Below are 17,021 nucleotides of genomic sequence, written 5' to 3' on the forward strand. Positions count from 1 at the left end.
CCCAGATTGTAAATTGCCCTAACTGCACGTTTCTGCAGGACAAAGATTCTATTGATATCGGCGGCATTACCCCAAAGCAAAATGCCGTATGTCATTAGACTGTGAAAGTAGCTGAAGTAAACCAATCTAGCGGTTTCGACGTCTGAAAGTTTCCTTATTTTTTTAATCGCGTACACTGCAGAGCTGAGCCGTTTTGACAACTTACTTATATGGGGACCCCATTGCAATTTAGCATCTAACGTTATACCTAGAAATACAACTGTATCCACAAGATTCAATTTTTCGTTTCTAACTACAATGTTTGTAACCGTCTCTCTAACATTGGGTAATGTAAATTTCACACAATTTGTTTTTTTCTCATTAAGAAGTAGGTTATTAACAGCAAACCAATCAACTACTTTAGATATAGCATTGTTCACATCGTCATAGGAACATTGGTGCCTTTTAACTTTAAATAATAAGGAAGTATCATCAGCAAACAATACTATCTCATGTTTTATACCCTCCATAAGGCTAGGTAAATCATTAATATAAACTAAAAACAAAAATGGGCCTAGAATTGAACCTTGAGGGACACCCATGCTAATTACAGACCCTGACGATCTCGTACCGTTAACATCGACCCTCTGTACCCTACCACGCAAATACGATTTAAGAAGGTCGAGATCACGTCCCGCCACACCATAATGGCGAAGTTTCCTGACCAGTGTATCATGGTGCACACAATCAAAAGCCTTGGAAAGGTCACAGAATACACCAATAGCATCATGTGAGACTTCCCATGCATCAAATATATGATTAATCAACTCTACACCAGCGTCGGTTGTAGAGCGACCCCGAGTGAAACCAAATTGTTTAGGAGACATTAAATTATTACTATAAAAATGTGCACACATCTGATTTAGAATAATTTTTTCAAATATTTTACTGAGAGTTGGTAGTATTGATATAGGTCTGAAATTGGTGGGGTCAGAAATACTACCAGATTTGAAAAGTGGAATAACTTTACTTTGCTTCATGAGGTCAGGAAAGACACCATCATCAACACATTTATTAAAGACACAGGCTAAGTAAGGCGCAATACAATCAACTATAGAACTAATTACTCTGACTGAAAGACCATCAAGATCAGCAGTATTTTTTATATTTATAGACTTAAAGGCCTTAACAATATCGTTTGGAAATACATGACGGAACCTTAAATTAGTGATACTAACTGCATTATTTTCTTTTAGTAAGGATTCAGCGGCCATGGGAGATGAATTTAACGAATTAGTAGTCAAAATTGGAATGTTGGTAAAAAAATTTTCAAATATTTTAGCAACTTCTGCGTCTGTGTTTACAATTTTGTCATTAAATCTTAGTTGAAAATCTAAGTTACGAGGTTTGACCCTTCCAGTTTCGCTATTTATAATATTCCAAGTCGTTTTTACTACATTCGCGCTGCTTTTTATTTTATTATTAATAAACATTGCTTTGGCTGCCACACAAACACGTTTAAACATTTTCGAATATTTCCTAACAAAATCATTAAAACTGTTACTAGTGTTATAAGTTCTTTCATCGTAAAGATCATACAGCCTTTGTCTACTTTTGTGAATTCCCACAGTCGCCCATTCACTAAATTTCAATGAAAGTCCGTAAGTGTGGTTCAAAAATAAAGAAGTACATAATAAAAATAATGTGCCAGATAATTACACCAAACTAGGTAGGGTATTTCCATTGCTATGGGTACCAGAGCGACGGAATTAATTCTGGGGCACATTCCAGACCACCCAGACCATAACCAATTTAGAAAAGTTAATTTCCTAAGTTTTTTCAAAAGTTCAATTCGGTCCTACTGGGAATCGAATAATCGAATATTCGGAACCTCCTCATCCAGTGCCCACAATGTAAACTATTGGGCCACGGAGGTCGTCCATTAGTTAAGAGGGAGCAGAGGAAAATTTCCTAATCTTCGAATTGATTTTAGAGGGGTATATCCACTTTAAAGTTAAAAATAAAATATTGTATGAGTAACTACACGATATATTCAAGCATAGACATTAATCAGAAACATAAAACAATAAAGTTTCCTTGATAGATAAAAAATCACGAAATGGCCTCTAATTTTCACATTTTTTCGATTCATCCTCGAAATGCTACAGGTTATTAGGACAAAAATCAGATAATTAATTATATTTATGCATGATCGAGAACTGTCACTACGGATTTTTTTTTAATCCCTTTAGTTTTAGAGTTATTCCGCTAAAACGAATGTGGTACTTTTAATGCGCAAAATTCAACATCTCCTGTCGCATGTCACGCGAACTTCAGGCATATATTTGTTTCACAAATTTGGGCGGAGCCAACGTCAAAACTTTTTTGGCATGAGAGCTCTTAAGTAATTATTAAGTTTACCAAAGAAAGTACTATTTGGATTTCAAACTGATGCCTTACTTTCTCAAACTCGTATCTTATATAGTGATTATTCAGGAGATTGTAAAACTTTCTATTTATTTTAAATTTCTTATCAAGGGTGGTAATTTGGATGCATTACTTTAAGAATAAGTAAAAGCCATTGTGTTAATATGAAGGAAATGTGATATGAAATCAACCTGCAAAATTTGTATAAATAATCCATTTTTTGCATTTCAATAAGTTCGCGTTTTGAGATACGAGTTAGTAAATAAAGTAAGGCGATGGAATTGTTTTTATAATGTGAGTTTTTGACACTTAAATTTTGAAGAATGCGACGATATATTTATTAATTACATTTTAACACGCGTTTCTCTTTTTTTTTTATTTATTTATTGTATAAAGGACAAAATACACAAATATGTTTCTAATCGCATTTTAAACCACTAAGGTTTGTCATAATGCGACCTGTATCTACACAATACAAATTTGAACATGCTAGCAGAAGCTTATATTTAAGTGTAAATATTTAAGTAATTTGTATAAATAATCTATAATATTATATGTTACTAAAATTAATAGGATTGGGTAAATACATTCATCTTATTATACTTATTAATAAATCATACTTTTTGTTTTTTTTTTTTAAATTATATTATCTACTAAAAAAATAATTATACATACGGACAACGGCACATCAGACTACATATTTTTGTTCGAAAATCGCCCCCAGTGCATACACAAACTGTAATATGACTTTAAGAATAAATGCAAACATTGTATACTTTGCCGTTAATTTATTTTGTATGCCAATTGCTGACGCAATACGCTGATCTATTAATCTCAAATACGTAAACTGTATTAACCGTGTATGCTTGCAAATAAATATACATATTTCTATCTCTCTCTATTTCTTTATGTGAAGAAACATTCACGTATATCTTTAAACCAAACTGGGACAGAAGGCGAACACCGTCATCGGAGTTTTAGAGAGGATTTTATGGCGAAGCGTTTGATGTGTTTGCCAACGCCTCTACGAGGAGCATAAAACTACCGCTTGTAATCTTTTATGTTACACCTTTATGTGTTACATTGGAACTGTTATAATAATATCGCGTATGAACATTGAAAAGGAGTTAACAAGTATTTTACTTCAATGTCATAGTATATGGCTGCAGTAGCACTCCAGTACATTTCTACGTAAGTTTTGTTTATAGTGACCAGCTTTATAACCAAATTAAGAACGCAAGAAAACTCAATCCAAGCACATTTATCTTCAAAAACATGACAGAAGTGACCCGAGGCAAACAAGGTGCAGCCGTACATTTGTTTAAGCAGCTCTATTGACACTTTCGTGACGCTGTGTTTAGATTAGGATAGTGAATGCGTTAGTTGTGAGGACAGTAAAATACCTTAAGAACTAGTTTAGTTGTATTACTGAGATTTTTTTGTGAAATAACTTCACTAGTTTTTATTATTCTAGTGAGAGATTTTAGAACCTTTTTCGCCGTAGCCTATCGGGTCGTAAAAGTTTTTTTTCTATGTATTTGATCTTTGCATTAATAATCTCAACTTATTGCACTAAAAGCCTGTCTTTGTTCTTTTCCAGATTTTCTAAAGGCATTAACAAAGTGTGACACAAAACACCTTGAAGGTGTAAAAAGATTGTTTATTACTCTTAGGAATTTATTTCACTCATTAAAACATAGTTTTCAAAATACATTGAGTGCATTAATTATTCATTTATCTAAACTAATATTATAAATACGAAAGTAACTCTGTCTGTTACGTTTTCACATATATAGATGAGACTTATGAGACGAACATAGGCTTATGTCACAAAAATAAATCTAAAGGGGTGAAATAGAGGATGAAAATTTGTGTGAAGAATCAATAAAACTCTATGCCGCTTACGATAACAACGGCCCAAAGTACAAAGTGTCAAGCTTGACGTACTTTTGACTGTACATTAGTCCACTAGTGCTATGACACAGTATAATCAAGCAAGTATACTTGCCAAAAGTAAAGGAAGCATAAAGTTAGCTATATGTAAGTAATTGATTTGCGTTCACCCATAAAAAGATTAATGTATTTCCAATTAGGGCTACACAAATGCCATTAAGTTATTAGGGATTAAAGACAGATTATACGGACATTAGTTACAGCACTAATCGTTTGTAAATATCAGGCACTCTACTACATTCTTAAAATCAATACTTAGAAGACTTATTTGCGTTAAGAATTAAAAAAAAACTAATTTCAAATTGTCGAGTTCTTAGGTTTTTCTCGATTGTTACACATAGGAAATGAAACTATTTTTCCGGATTTAAATCGCCTGTATTTGTTTTTTCAAATTGGTCAATCATAAGGTTTTAAATTTTAATGTCGTTAACCATTAGATAACTGTCAGTTGATTACAGAATTTAAAGACCTATGTGAGGTCAATTTGAATATTCAATCTGATAATTAGAAATGTCATTAAAGCGCTGAAAGGTCATTGGCGCCAAATAGGTCCATAAATCTAGGATGAAGTGACAAGAACTCTGAATTCTTTGCTTGTAGATTTTAGTAATTAATCTATATTTAAAAAAAATTAAGTCTAATTTATTTAACAAAAAACCAAAGTTGTGATAACAACTGATTAGCTAGGTTAAAAGCTGAATGAGGCGGTGGCACACGTCACACTTGACATACAAAAAGTGCCTGTTAAAAAACTGTAAGCAATAATTTATATGAATTTTAAACTATTTAAATATTTAGGCGCTGTTGTATTATTTGACTTTATTCCCGTAATATTGACAACAGACCCTTCGAGTCTTATTAGACGTCTCTAGTGGCTCAGAATGCCGAAAGATCCAGTATAAAGAAAGATCTTTAACAAAAACATATTTATATAATTTCGACAAATCGATAACTTGATCCGCAGCTCAGTTGGTAAGAGCAATACTACGTTATAGTATGGTCGTGGGTTTAAGTCCCATCGGGTCGTAAAAGTTTTTTCTATGTGTTCGATATTTGTATTTAATAACCATAATTGATTTTATGGAGACAGTTCAAGGCGGATTCATGACCAGATAACATGATATAATTATAGATTTGATGGGTGCAGTGGAATTGGTTTGCTAGATGTCAATTTGTGTTTGAATTTTGTATCCACGTGCTTGGACAAAGTTAGCTAATTCCTCAACCAATTAATGTTGGATTATTACATCTGCCGTCCACTAAGTAAAACGAGCAAATATTGAGCACGAAATTCTCTTATAGAAACAGTTAAAATTAGTTAATGTGCTACTTATCGGAACTAACCCTAACGATGCATAGCTGAAAGAATTTCAATATTCTAAAACTGAGTTATGTTTTTCATCATATCTCAAAAAAATATTTTGTCACTTGCCACGTTTTAGTTAGTGGACGGCAGGCCTCTTTAAAGACTGAGTCTCCCTGGGCTCAGGGGTATCCATAAAGATTTCCCCCCCGTCAAAAAAAAAAAAAAAAAAAAGGCCTCTTTAAAGAGATCCTCACACCACTGAAATGTTAATGCGTAATGTATACTGTTTATTAATTAATATTATTAATGATGTGCCGAACCACCACGTCATTGCTTGAGCAAGCCAGATGGACAGCCAATCAGAGAAAATATATTACTAAAAAGCATTTATTATTGCTAACATGTACAATTTGTGCTAAGTATATAGATGTTATAAGTGATTGTGAATGGTCCCTGTTAGGGTGCGTGCATATGATTATTGTAGTAAGAAATAAATTAGGGTGCACGAAAGGAGCCTCCCCGTACGCATACCAAGTTTACCTTTAGGAAACACATTAAAGAGGCTATTTTACGCAACCGAAAACTTGGTATTCCGAAGCACTTTGAGTCTATGGTATTGCTACCTTCCATCAATAATTTATTTTTATAACTTCTATTAATCTAACACTAACACCAATCTAATTATTCTGTTATTATTACTATGTGGACACAAACGAACAGTACTAACCATAAAATTAAATATGATTCTATGAACATTTAATTCTGTTGATATACTCTAATACGCACTCACTGTCGCGCAGCGGTTTCGCCGTTTTCTGCTTTTCTCGGGCGTAGCAGAATATCAGTGTACGTTGCTCTAATTGAGCAGCAATTACTCTGAGCTACCGCCGTTTTATCACGACAACGCACATATGCAATACGTTGCGAGCTTTTATTGTAATGCCTATATATTTCTGTGTTTGTACTTCTTATTACTTGATCTTTTGTTTTTTAAAATTTAAAAATAAAATCTTGTTTTACTGCTTATATTGTATTTATTGTAGTGTTACTTTTTTGATTATTTTTTAAATTTATTTTTGTTTATTTATGTGTATCGCATGTGTGTGTTTTGTGATAAATAAACCATTTATCTATCTATCTATCTACGACGTACCGTCAAGAGCACATCAAGTTTGACACTTTGTACTTTGTACCGTTCTTATCGTAAGCGGCATGGACTTGGATTTAATTCTTAAATGTAAAGCTTGACGTGCTTTTGACCCTGTACCTACGTCTGGCGTACTTTGGACAACAATCGGCGAGTACCTTACGCCGTTTGGCAAATCTTTTAATCACGATGGCGAGTAGCAGTAGAGCTCCTTGTGAAAGAGTTCGACCAGGGAAGTACCGCCAACTTACCTATTTCTGCTGCCTAGCAGTAATGAGAGCATTACTGCGTTTCGGTTTTGAAGGGTAGGGGTGCTGGTGAAATCACAGGCTCGGAACTTTTCAACTTATGTCTCAAGGTGACGGGTGCAGTGGTAGTGCCAGATCTTTGCGATTTAAAGCTCTGAGTGGCACTGCAACTGTTATTGACCCGTGTGTCGCTTACCATCAGGCGCACGACTTGTTCGTCCTGTCACTTAGTATATTAAAAAATGCATGATTATAAAAATTAATAACGAATATAACGTTACAAAAAATATCATAGCATTTCTAAATAAAATTATCATTTGGTTCGTTCATAAGTAGAAATATAACGCCATCCCTATTTATTTTTATTAAGGCCTCTGTCGATTTCTCACTTCATTAGTGATACGAAATTAGGCTGTAATGAGTTCGACCTTATCGATCTGAATTACAGTAACAAGGTAAGGTCAAAATAATTTAGATTATTATGGTCCAAATTTTATTGACTTATGTAAGTAATGCGCTCTTTATAAGATTATGTGCAGGATGTTAACTCACATTTGATTGGTAAATTGATTATGATTTGTCTCATATGCCTGTGGTTTCACCATTACCATTCAGACTGGAAACATACGTAATGCTCACATTCTTGTTTGGAGGCAGAAACAAGTATGGCGGTGGCACTTTCCTGAACGGAACACTTTCACAGCTCTCTTGCTACTAAATGAACATCAACATTCACGGCAAGCATGTTGATTTATTCCCTTCAGAGGGAACCATATTAAGAAGAGTTAAAAACATGTGTTTTTTTTTTTTTTTTTTAGTTTTATTTTATTTATTAAGAAACAAAAAGAAGAACTTAAATCTAGGCTGCTACCGGTGCAACAGAAATCAGTTTTGGTTTAACCGTACACCAGCATTCACCATCTCGGTAAATAAATTAAAAGTTACAAACGAAACTTAAAAAAAAACATAAAGAAGAATACAAACAAAAAATAATATTAATAATTACGCTAACGTGACTCATTTGCTATTTAAAACGTAAGTAAAATACCAATAAAGAAAAATGAAAATAAAAAACGTGGGTAGGTATCAATCCCATCTGCTGTTTCTAGATTCACAATATTCACAGTGCACCAATACGTCACACATTCCAGAGTCAGAAGAAATGTAGTATGTAGATTTGAAGTTGTTATTTGCCTATTTCAATTAAGTACAATACAAGTAGTTTAGTAGCAGTAGTACTCCTTGGGAAAGGGTTCGTCCAGGGAAGTACTGCCACCTTACTTCCCAGGACGAACTCTATTTCTGCCGCTCAGCAGTAATGAAGGGCGCAGTGGCGGTGCCCCCTAAGTCTTCGCGATTTAAAGCTCCGACTGGCACTGCAACTGTTATGGACAGACGTGATGCTTGCCACCATGCGCAGGACTTGTTCGTCCCATCCCTTGGTATTAAAAAAAAGTATCTATGTGACATTAAATAACGAAAATAGCAAAGAAAAGAAAGGAATAAGAAAGAAATTTTCTTCCTCAATTCATCAAGTTGATATTCCTTAACTTCTCCATGACATACGAGATTTTCCTGTTTTTTGTTACTTAGAAATTGGAATGCGCTGATCAGGTTCATAAATTCAATGACTAAATTGGGTTACACACTGCAGCATAGAAAGTGCTCAAGCCCTCATGACAAACATACAGTACACTTAATCATCCAAATAATCCATGACGCGATTGTGGCAGACTGCCGAAATACTCAAGATGCTGGCAGAACGCCAACAATCCGTTTTGTAAAAGCCTTCGTAGCATTCATCGTAGGATTGCAGTATTTTGTATTGGTTACACGCGGTTTTGGTGCAAGATATATCCAAGTAAAGGGTAGAGGGTGCCGTAACCAGATCCATCGTGGTGCCCAGTAATGAACAGATAGTTAAAAATCTCTGCTTACTGTTTCATTCAAACGAAGAAATAAACAATGCAAAGGAACACGAACATAGAGGGGCGGTTGAAAGTAATCTACATAGGTACAACAAATCTACAACGATATTTATGTAATGTACTAGCGCTGTGCATGAAATAATAGACCACTGTGGTTACTTTTTTTCCTGTTTACATTTCCAATGTAAATAGGAAATGGACTTATATTTATTTTTATTTGTTAGGTCAGGAATTATTAAAAGTTACAAAAGTGTCTGTTAAAAAAAGTTGTTGCTGATTTTTAAACATTTTGCTTTTTTTTCCGCCATTTTGTCCGTGTAAAGCGAAACGTAATAAACCAAAGAGTGTCACTAATTTTGGAAAAAGGTTAAACTAGAAATGCATCACGACATTAGCCAATATTCTTTTTGAATTGGAAATAGTCATAAGAAATTACTTGTCAGCCGCCACTCGTAAAACTATTTTAAAGAAACAATTACAGGACTAAGATGGTCACTTGAGATTGTATCATTGACGAATCACTGGTGACCAAGAGCCTTTTCTAAGTAGAGGGTTTCGGTTATGGTCCAATATCCAAAGATAACTTGTAATAATCTCTGTTATTCCTCGCAAACGTTGCAAGCTTTGTATGTTTCCTGTCATGAAAACAATCTCCTGAAAAAGACTTTAAGGACAGGGTTTAGATCATAGTTAGCGACGCTAGTCCAATTGTGGTTGGGTACTTCACACGCTTTCCAAGGACTGTTCTTAGATAATCAGGTTTCATTCACAATGTTTCCCACAGTAAACGAAAGCTTTTCTGCCATCCTTATTATAAACAACGTAATCGACGTTTTTACGAGATTGAGTTATTAACATATCTGAAATTAGCAAAACGAGATCTAAAACCCTCTACAAACGGTTTTTTAATGCCTTACTTGGTTTCAGTTTTATTGTTAATTAAAATCAGCGCAGTGGATATTTTGCAAAGACAAAACAAACTTTAGGTGCCAATATCTCAAAAGTTACCAAAATGCAAATTGATTGTTTTTTTATAATATTAAGTGACGATACGAACACCAGGCACGTCTGTCCATAACAGTTGCAGTGCCATTCAGAGCTTTAAATCACAAAGATTTGAGGGGCACTGCCACTGCGCCCGTCACTCCGAGACAAATTGACAAGCTCCATGTGCCTGTAATTTCGCTAGCAGAAATTACTGCTTGGCGGCAGAAAAAGGTAAGGTGGCAGTACTTCTCTGGACCAACTCTTTCACCAGGACCTCTACTGCTCTACTCTACTTCTTGTTTCTGACAGAGTGGGCAATATTAGTACTTACTAAACATTAACAAAATGTACTTAAGTTAGAAATTAAGTTATACGTAATGGGTAATAATTGTAAGGTGTCCAAGCTAATTAGTAGAACTAAGGTTCGGGTCCATAAGACAGTCATTAGACCAATTTTGATGTATGGATGCAAAGCCTAAACGCTCACGTTGAAGTGTTGAAGGAGGAGAACGAGCTCTTAGTGACCAGAGAGAAAAATCTTTAGGAAGATTCTGAGACCAACTAGGATGGAGCCTGGCGAATAAGGACAAATATAGAGATCGAGAATCTGGGAAACGAGGCTAACATCATGGGAGAGAACAAGTCAGCCCGACTTCGCTGGCTTGGCCACGTCGAGAGGATGGGTGAAGATCTTCCTGTCAAGAGAGCATATCTGAGGCAACCGACTGGCAAAAGGCCGGTTGGATATCCTGGATGTCGCTGGATCGACCAAGTCCACAAAAACCTGTGTGAGCTTCGAATAGCTGATTAGTAACAAGCGGCACAGAAGAGAGACGAGTGGCGCATGTTAGTGTCGGAGGTCAAGATCCACTTCGAGCCGCTGAGCCAGCGAAGTAAGTAAGTAAGTATGTAAGTAGTAGGTAATTAAAGAAAATAATTCCGTCGTGAGGGCTATAAGTGGAGTCGGAAACATCGTACCCGAGTCAGCTGTACTTCAATCTTAATTAAATTTTGTCATGGATTCATTTCCTAATTAAAACTTTTCTTTATCTTATTTAACGTGACCTAACCTTTGCAATACAAATCTAACTAAATCAGGAAACATCGTAAAAATTTACCAAAAATAAAAACATATCAGAACACACTATATTTATATCGAGAATTTCATTGATGTTTTGGCGAAATTTTCTAACTTTCGAAACTTTCTAGTTTTCCAAACAAATATAATTAGATTATGATTTTTTTCTTAAAAAAAATACTTTCAATTTATCTCCTGTATTATTTTCCAAATGCACGTTAGACGTTTTATCTTTCCAGCGTCGATATATATGTGAAATTATGTACATGTCCTTAATAAGCATAAAAAATATATCGATTAATCATTGTAGAATTTTTAAACCTCCTGAAAAGTTTTCATTTTTGCAAATGTGGCCTTAATATTACATCGGGTGCGAAGATTGGGTACGTTCCAACACTTGACACGTTCGTCCCGGCGCTTGGTAATAATAAAACCAATTACTTTGGCGTAGAGTAAACGAATTTGGTTATTCGTTTTTCCAATTAAATTTATCAATATCCAACGGGAACATTTTGCATTTTTCTTTCTTGGTTTCTTATCTGATGTTTTGTTACTGAATTTGTTATTGTTTTTGATTTTTTTTTCATTGTGATGACGATGTCAATCTTTGATGACGGCACTTCACATGGCCACTTGTATACGCTATTGTGTGTTTGATGTACTTGGAAAAATATTTGACGTACAGTCAAACATGCAGACACTGACAAATATGTCCGTTTACACATGGAGCCAAATAAGAAGTTGAAATGATATGACCATAGTGTGGGTGGTTTACTTGCGTATTTGCCTATATGGCTCCTTTGATGTGACCGAGAAACTGACCAGCGCTTGGTAACGCAAGTTTTTGTGTTTATTGTATTTGTCGAATAGGCAAACGAGGCAAATACTTTGTCACGGATGCTGTGTATACATGGTGATTGTTTGCGAAATATATCAAATATTAATAGACATGTCAAGTGATATTACTTGGTAACCACCTGGTTTGGTGGTTAGGTAATCTGCATAATTAAGCAGTACTTAAGAGGTTAACGTTCGATTGACGGTGACGGAAACACTTTGAAAACAAACTTTCTTATTATTATTGATACGAAGATTAAACACAAAGAAATATCCTTGGATTTGACTGTATTTAAAAGTTGGGTTTTGAAACTTTGCTATATTAGCTTCATGATTCATAAGATTCATAGGTACTATATAAGTAACTCGAAGTGTTTTAATTTGACAACAGATACCTAGTAGGAATAATTGCGTAACTTTTTTGATTTATTATTATTATGGTTCCCTTTTGTTTGTTTTCGGTAAAGATAACAAACAACCTATTATATTTAAAAAATAATTTGATTGTTAATGTTTTGTAGTTGGGAAGAAAATATATAATCGAAATGTACCCCATTATAATTAATTTGGACGGACCTATTCAGTGTTCCTAAAATATTTGTAGAATGTTCTAGAGAAATTCTATTTCCTGATACCCTTGTACTGTTACGTGAAAATTAACTCACCGAATCAGACAGCAGAGTAATTAGTTTCAGTGTTGGAAATACTCCTTTCTAAATATTTATTAACTTACACCTACGTATCGCTGGCATGTTTATTTATAAATTTTCTACCTGCTTTATAATCTAGGTCAAGACTGCTTCGTCCATTTCCACTGCTATATCCAGGTTGTATTTTTATTATTAATGTTCATGTGTTCGTTTGAGACGCAATCGCCTTCACAACGTGAATGTGTGAATTTTACATTGGCTATGATTACTTTTGTTTCTATGTATCTGTGTGTACTTAGTATCGTTGTATACCTATCTATTGTTCTTTTGTGTTTCTTCTTTAAATAAATTTGTATGATATCTGTCATGGAATGTCGAGATAACTACGTTGCGTTTTGTTACGATTATTGGAATAAATGAGTGAAGTAAAATAAATTCAACGGAATGCTGATTAAAATGCGAAGGCATTAGTCAATTGGCGTTGACCCTTACCGATTATCTAAGCACAAATCGACGCACAAATTTCAATAAAACTTAATGGCTATCAACTGGAGCACACACGCTATATCCACACACAGCACTCACTAGCACTAATAAATTTTAAATGCGTGCTTTTCAGGGTAGCATGGACAATCGGTGGCACATGCGTCCTCCACTGCCGAGTGGCAACTGCCCGGGACCTAGAGCGACAATCGATCGTTGTGCGCATGTTCATTCGCGTCTCGCGTCATTCGCCCCTATATCTTATGTATGAATCCAGGAAAAGTTTAAAAAATCTCTAACCATGACATAATTCTACTATTTACATCCTTTTAATGTTGTTTCCTTGATGTGCACTTTCACCTTTTAATTTTTTTTGTAGTGTGAATAATTTCCATAACTTGAGTTGTAGACTTTATTACCTTAGTAGAAAGACGGTTTTCAACTCCAATATCTTTATTTGCGACTGAACTAGGTCATTCTGGTTTATCGGTTCCCTTTTTGTTTAATTCCGTCATCTATTTGCTGTCCTTTCTATTTTTAGTTTGGAATATTTAACACATTTATAAAAACCTTTTTAACTCAGATACATTTTAGTACTCTGTTTGCAAAATTGATAGCAGAACATTTTACATAATTGGACTTTTTTATATAAAGTTTTTTTTTTTAAAGAATCCCATGTTAAAGCAATATTTCTGGACACTGAAATGGACGTCGTATTGTAAGTAATAATTAAGATATTCCTATTATTTTGTATCTTTGATCAACAAAATCCTGTGCCTTGCTTAATGCAAACAGTAAATACTATAACTTAGAACATACCTTGTTTTTGATAAACATGATATCCACTTTCCTGTTACGTGAGTAAGTAGATGTACAAGGGGCAAATGGAAAACTTACCTGTACTTCTTATCCCTATGCCATACAGAGATGTGTATCATCTGGTGGTCATAGATAGTGTTCGGCAGAGGAAGCTTCAGGTGCCTCTGGAATTCCGGCTCCCTCTTTCCGTAGAGGACTGATGTTCTTTGAAATATCGACCTTTGAGAGGGTAATGATTGTTCTGTTACTCCGCTTATGACGACCTAAAATTAAAAACAATAATAATGTTAACTCAAAATAATAATTATTTTTATTGTCGTTAATCAATAATCAAGGCTTGCTTAATACATCACACTTAATGCATTTAATATACTGGATCATTATGGAAACTTCCAACAGTCCTAAAGCCATTGCTTACCTTTGCATAAGCATTGATATCGTCAGATTTTCCAGAAGATCTCTGCAGATCTCGACAGCGGATCACTGAAAGAAAACCATATTAAATTAATATCTTATCTTATACGCAATTAATAAAACAGTAAATAATGGAAGTCGATAGTACCACTCACCGTGCACGTCTATAACGTCATTTTTTGTTATTATTTCCAAGTTTATAGTTCCTTTTAGAGCTTGGAAGCGATCTGTACTTCTGTCAAGCTTATTACTTGCCACACTTCTCCGTTTCTCTGCACTACTATTGATGCTACTTTCCGGAGAATATGTTAGACATCTCCTTGAAGATTTGTGTTCAATCATTGGAGTAAAAGCATCAGGAGGTATCACATCTTCATCTAATTTACTAGTCTTATGCGCTCGTTCTTCGCTCAAAACATTACTAGATCTTTTAAGGTTTGGAACAGGCGTTATAGGACTTGGAATACCGTTTTCTAAAGTTAACCCAAAAAGTTCTCGTGGCCTTATATCTTGGGTATACTGTTCATCAGGCATCAAACTGCTATGTGATACATTTGATCTGTTCAAAACATTGTGGGTTTGCACTTGGGAAGGTGCAAGGTAATTGAAAGCCGGACTTAAAGGTTCACAGAGAGAAACGTTTTGCAGTTCTGTCATAGGACTTGGCATGCCCATTTCCAAAGTGAGAAATGAGGATGCTTCAGATTTCAATAGTTTTTGTTTCATGCTTTCATTACTGACTGTTGATTTCTTCCTTCTGATACATCTTTGTCTTCTTAATCGGATATTTGCTTCCCTTGCAGCTGAAAATAAATCGGGTGTTAGTTCCGTAGATGCATTCCTAAAGTTCCCGTTATCAGCTGGTTCTTTCATTGACTGCGATCTATTAAGTGTTGAAATTCTCCCTTCATTTGACCTTTCTTTTGATTTTTCTTCGATAAAACTGTCTGGAGTTCTTACTTCTCTCTCATTGTAGCCATCTCCATCATCTAAGATAAAACAACCAATTGGAAGATTCTTCAAAAGCTTATCGTTGACCCTGCGAACTGGCATCATTTTTTTTGTCGGGGTATTCTTTGGCGAAATGGAATTTTCTCTAGAAAGATTGACGTATCTCGCTTCTTTGATTAAATTGGCTTTATTTTCTGCTTGTGGGTTAACAAAAATATCTTTGATTGTTTCTAATGGAGGAGTTTTATCTTCTGTAGTTTTAAGATTTTCCGTCTCTTTCTTCAGAATTCTCCGTCTAGATTTTACAATTTTTGTACTTTTAATAATATCTTCAATCATTTTTTCAAGTGTTACATCTCCCATTTGAGTTGTGGATATAGTAGATACCGTAGATTCTGTCACATTGGTCGTAGAATCTTTACCTAATATAAACTTATTTTCCATTTCAGCAGAGGATTCTTCATCTTTAAGAGGTATAGTAAAAGGGTTTTCTATTTTTGGAAAATACTCGGTAACATCGTCGGTGAATGCTGTTCTTTGGGATTTGGTATGTGTACTCATAGTACTGAACCTTAAAGCGGCCAACTTTGTAGATAAAGGTGTTATAGAAACAGGGGAGCATGCATCTCTGACTAAAGAATGAGTATCTTTATTATCTACTGACGGAGATTTGAAAGAACTTTCAAATTCATTAGATTTCTTCCTTGTTCGCTTCAACGGTCTGATACTCATTAGGCTTTCTGTTTTGTTGAAATACAAAGGATTATTCATAAACATATTGTGTCCAAATATTGGTAGTGTTGTTTTCTCTACACTAGCAGTGCTGACAGGTAAAGGCTTTTCAACGCAGTTTATTACTAAATCTTTATCATATTCAATTTCAACAATGCCTTCGCTAGTCGTTTTTGTAGTGCTTATAGGATGATGTGATTTGGGTAAAGCAAAAGAATGTCTACTATTGCTTGTTGTTGCACTTAGCCTATCTGAAAGCTCACTTAAAAAGGGCTCAGAGGTGCTGTGGCTTAACTTTGATGTAGACAATTGATTTCTGTCAATATTGATTCGTCTTTCAGACTTATATGCCGAGCTATCTCTTCTAAAGATATCGTTGTTAGAGCTAGTCATTTCTAATTTCCTTTTCTTGGCTTCTCTGACTCTTCTGCTATAGGTTGGTGGTGTTGGCGGTAGGTCAGGGGGAATATCACCTTTGGAACCATTTAAATAGTACTTTCTCCTTTCAAATTTTTTCACTGGAGTTCCAGAAGTAGGAGTGATATTACTGACATCTTTAAGAGCTAAAAGTTCAGGTTTCTTGACGAAACCTTCTTTGTAATAATTTGGTGTGTTTCCTACATAGTTGATGTTTTCTTTGTCAATAGTTTTAACGTTGTTTTTTCTAGCAGTTGATCCTAATGATCGCCTTTGATATCTACTGGGCTTTTTGCTCTTCTTTATAGTTTGTGCGTCTAAAGATCTCCTTATTTTGGTATCGTAAGGACCGTTGGTATACGGCTCACCGTTTTCAGTCTCTGTTTCAGAGTTTGGCCGGACTTCTTGGTTCTTTTTGTAAACTGCCCACTTCAGCATTTTTAATCTGCAACAAACGAATGAATAAATATTATACTTGTAATTCGATCTAGTCTTCTTATTCAAGTTACTTAGTACATACTTTATTGCACTCTAGACATAAGTGTCTGTAGTACAAAGTAAAGGTACCAAACAACGGATAGGATTGCTTAGTAAACTAACATGGAAATAATAAAGATAGTGTACATATGCGACGTTACAGCGTACAAATGTGTTTTGAACACGAA

General features: G+C 34.8%; 1 protein-coding gene across 9 annotated transcripts in view; it reads right to left on the minus strand.

Moving 5' to 3' along the window:
- The window catches only part of LOC113232829, a 94,486-nt gene extending 77,690 nt beyond the window's left edge, over nucleotides 1-16,796 (minus strand). For 7 of the 9 annotated variants that reach the window (XR_003310658.1, XR_003310659.1, XR_003310660.1 and 4 more), the window contains exons 1-3: nucleotides 14,412-16,796; nucleotides 14,261-14,325; nucleotides 13,921-14,105 (exon numbers count right to left, since the gene is read on the minus strand). Coding sequence is in view for 5 of the 9 variants with exons in the window: in XM_026467667.1 (XP_026323452.1) it covers nucleotides 13,921-14,105; nucleotides 14,261-14,325; nucleotides 14,412-16,794 (2,633 nt within the window). In the remaining 4 variants the exon portion in view is untranslated. Of the gene's footprint in view, nucleotides 1-13,032; nucleotides 13,215-13,920; nucleotides 14,106-14,260; nucleotides 14,326-14,411 lie in introns of those variants that run through there. The other 2 variants (XM_026467670.1, XM_026467672.1) reach the window with 2 other exon arrangements.
- Nucleotides 16,797-17,021: the final 225 nt, after the last annotated feature.

The sequence above is a fragment of the Hyposmocoma kahamanoa genome, unplaced genomic scaffold (assembly GCF_003589595.1).
Source record: "Hyposmocoma kahamanoa isolate Upper Pololo Valley unplaced genomic scaffold, ASM358959v1 78, whole genome shotgun sequence".
Taxonomy (NCBI): Eukaryota; Metazoa; Arthropoda; class Insecta; order Lepidoptera; family Cosmopterigidae; genus Hyposmocoma; species Hyposmocoma kahamanoa.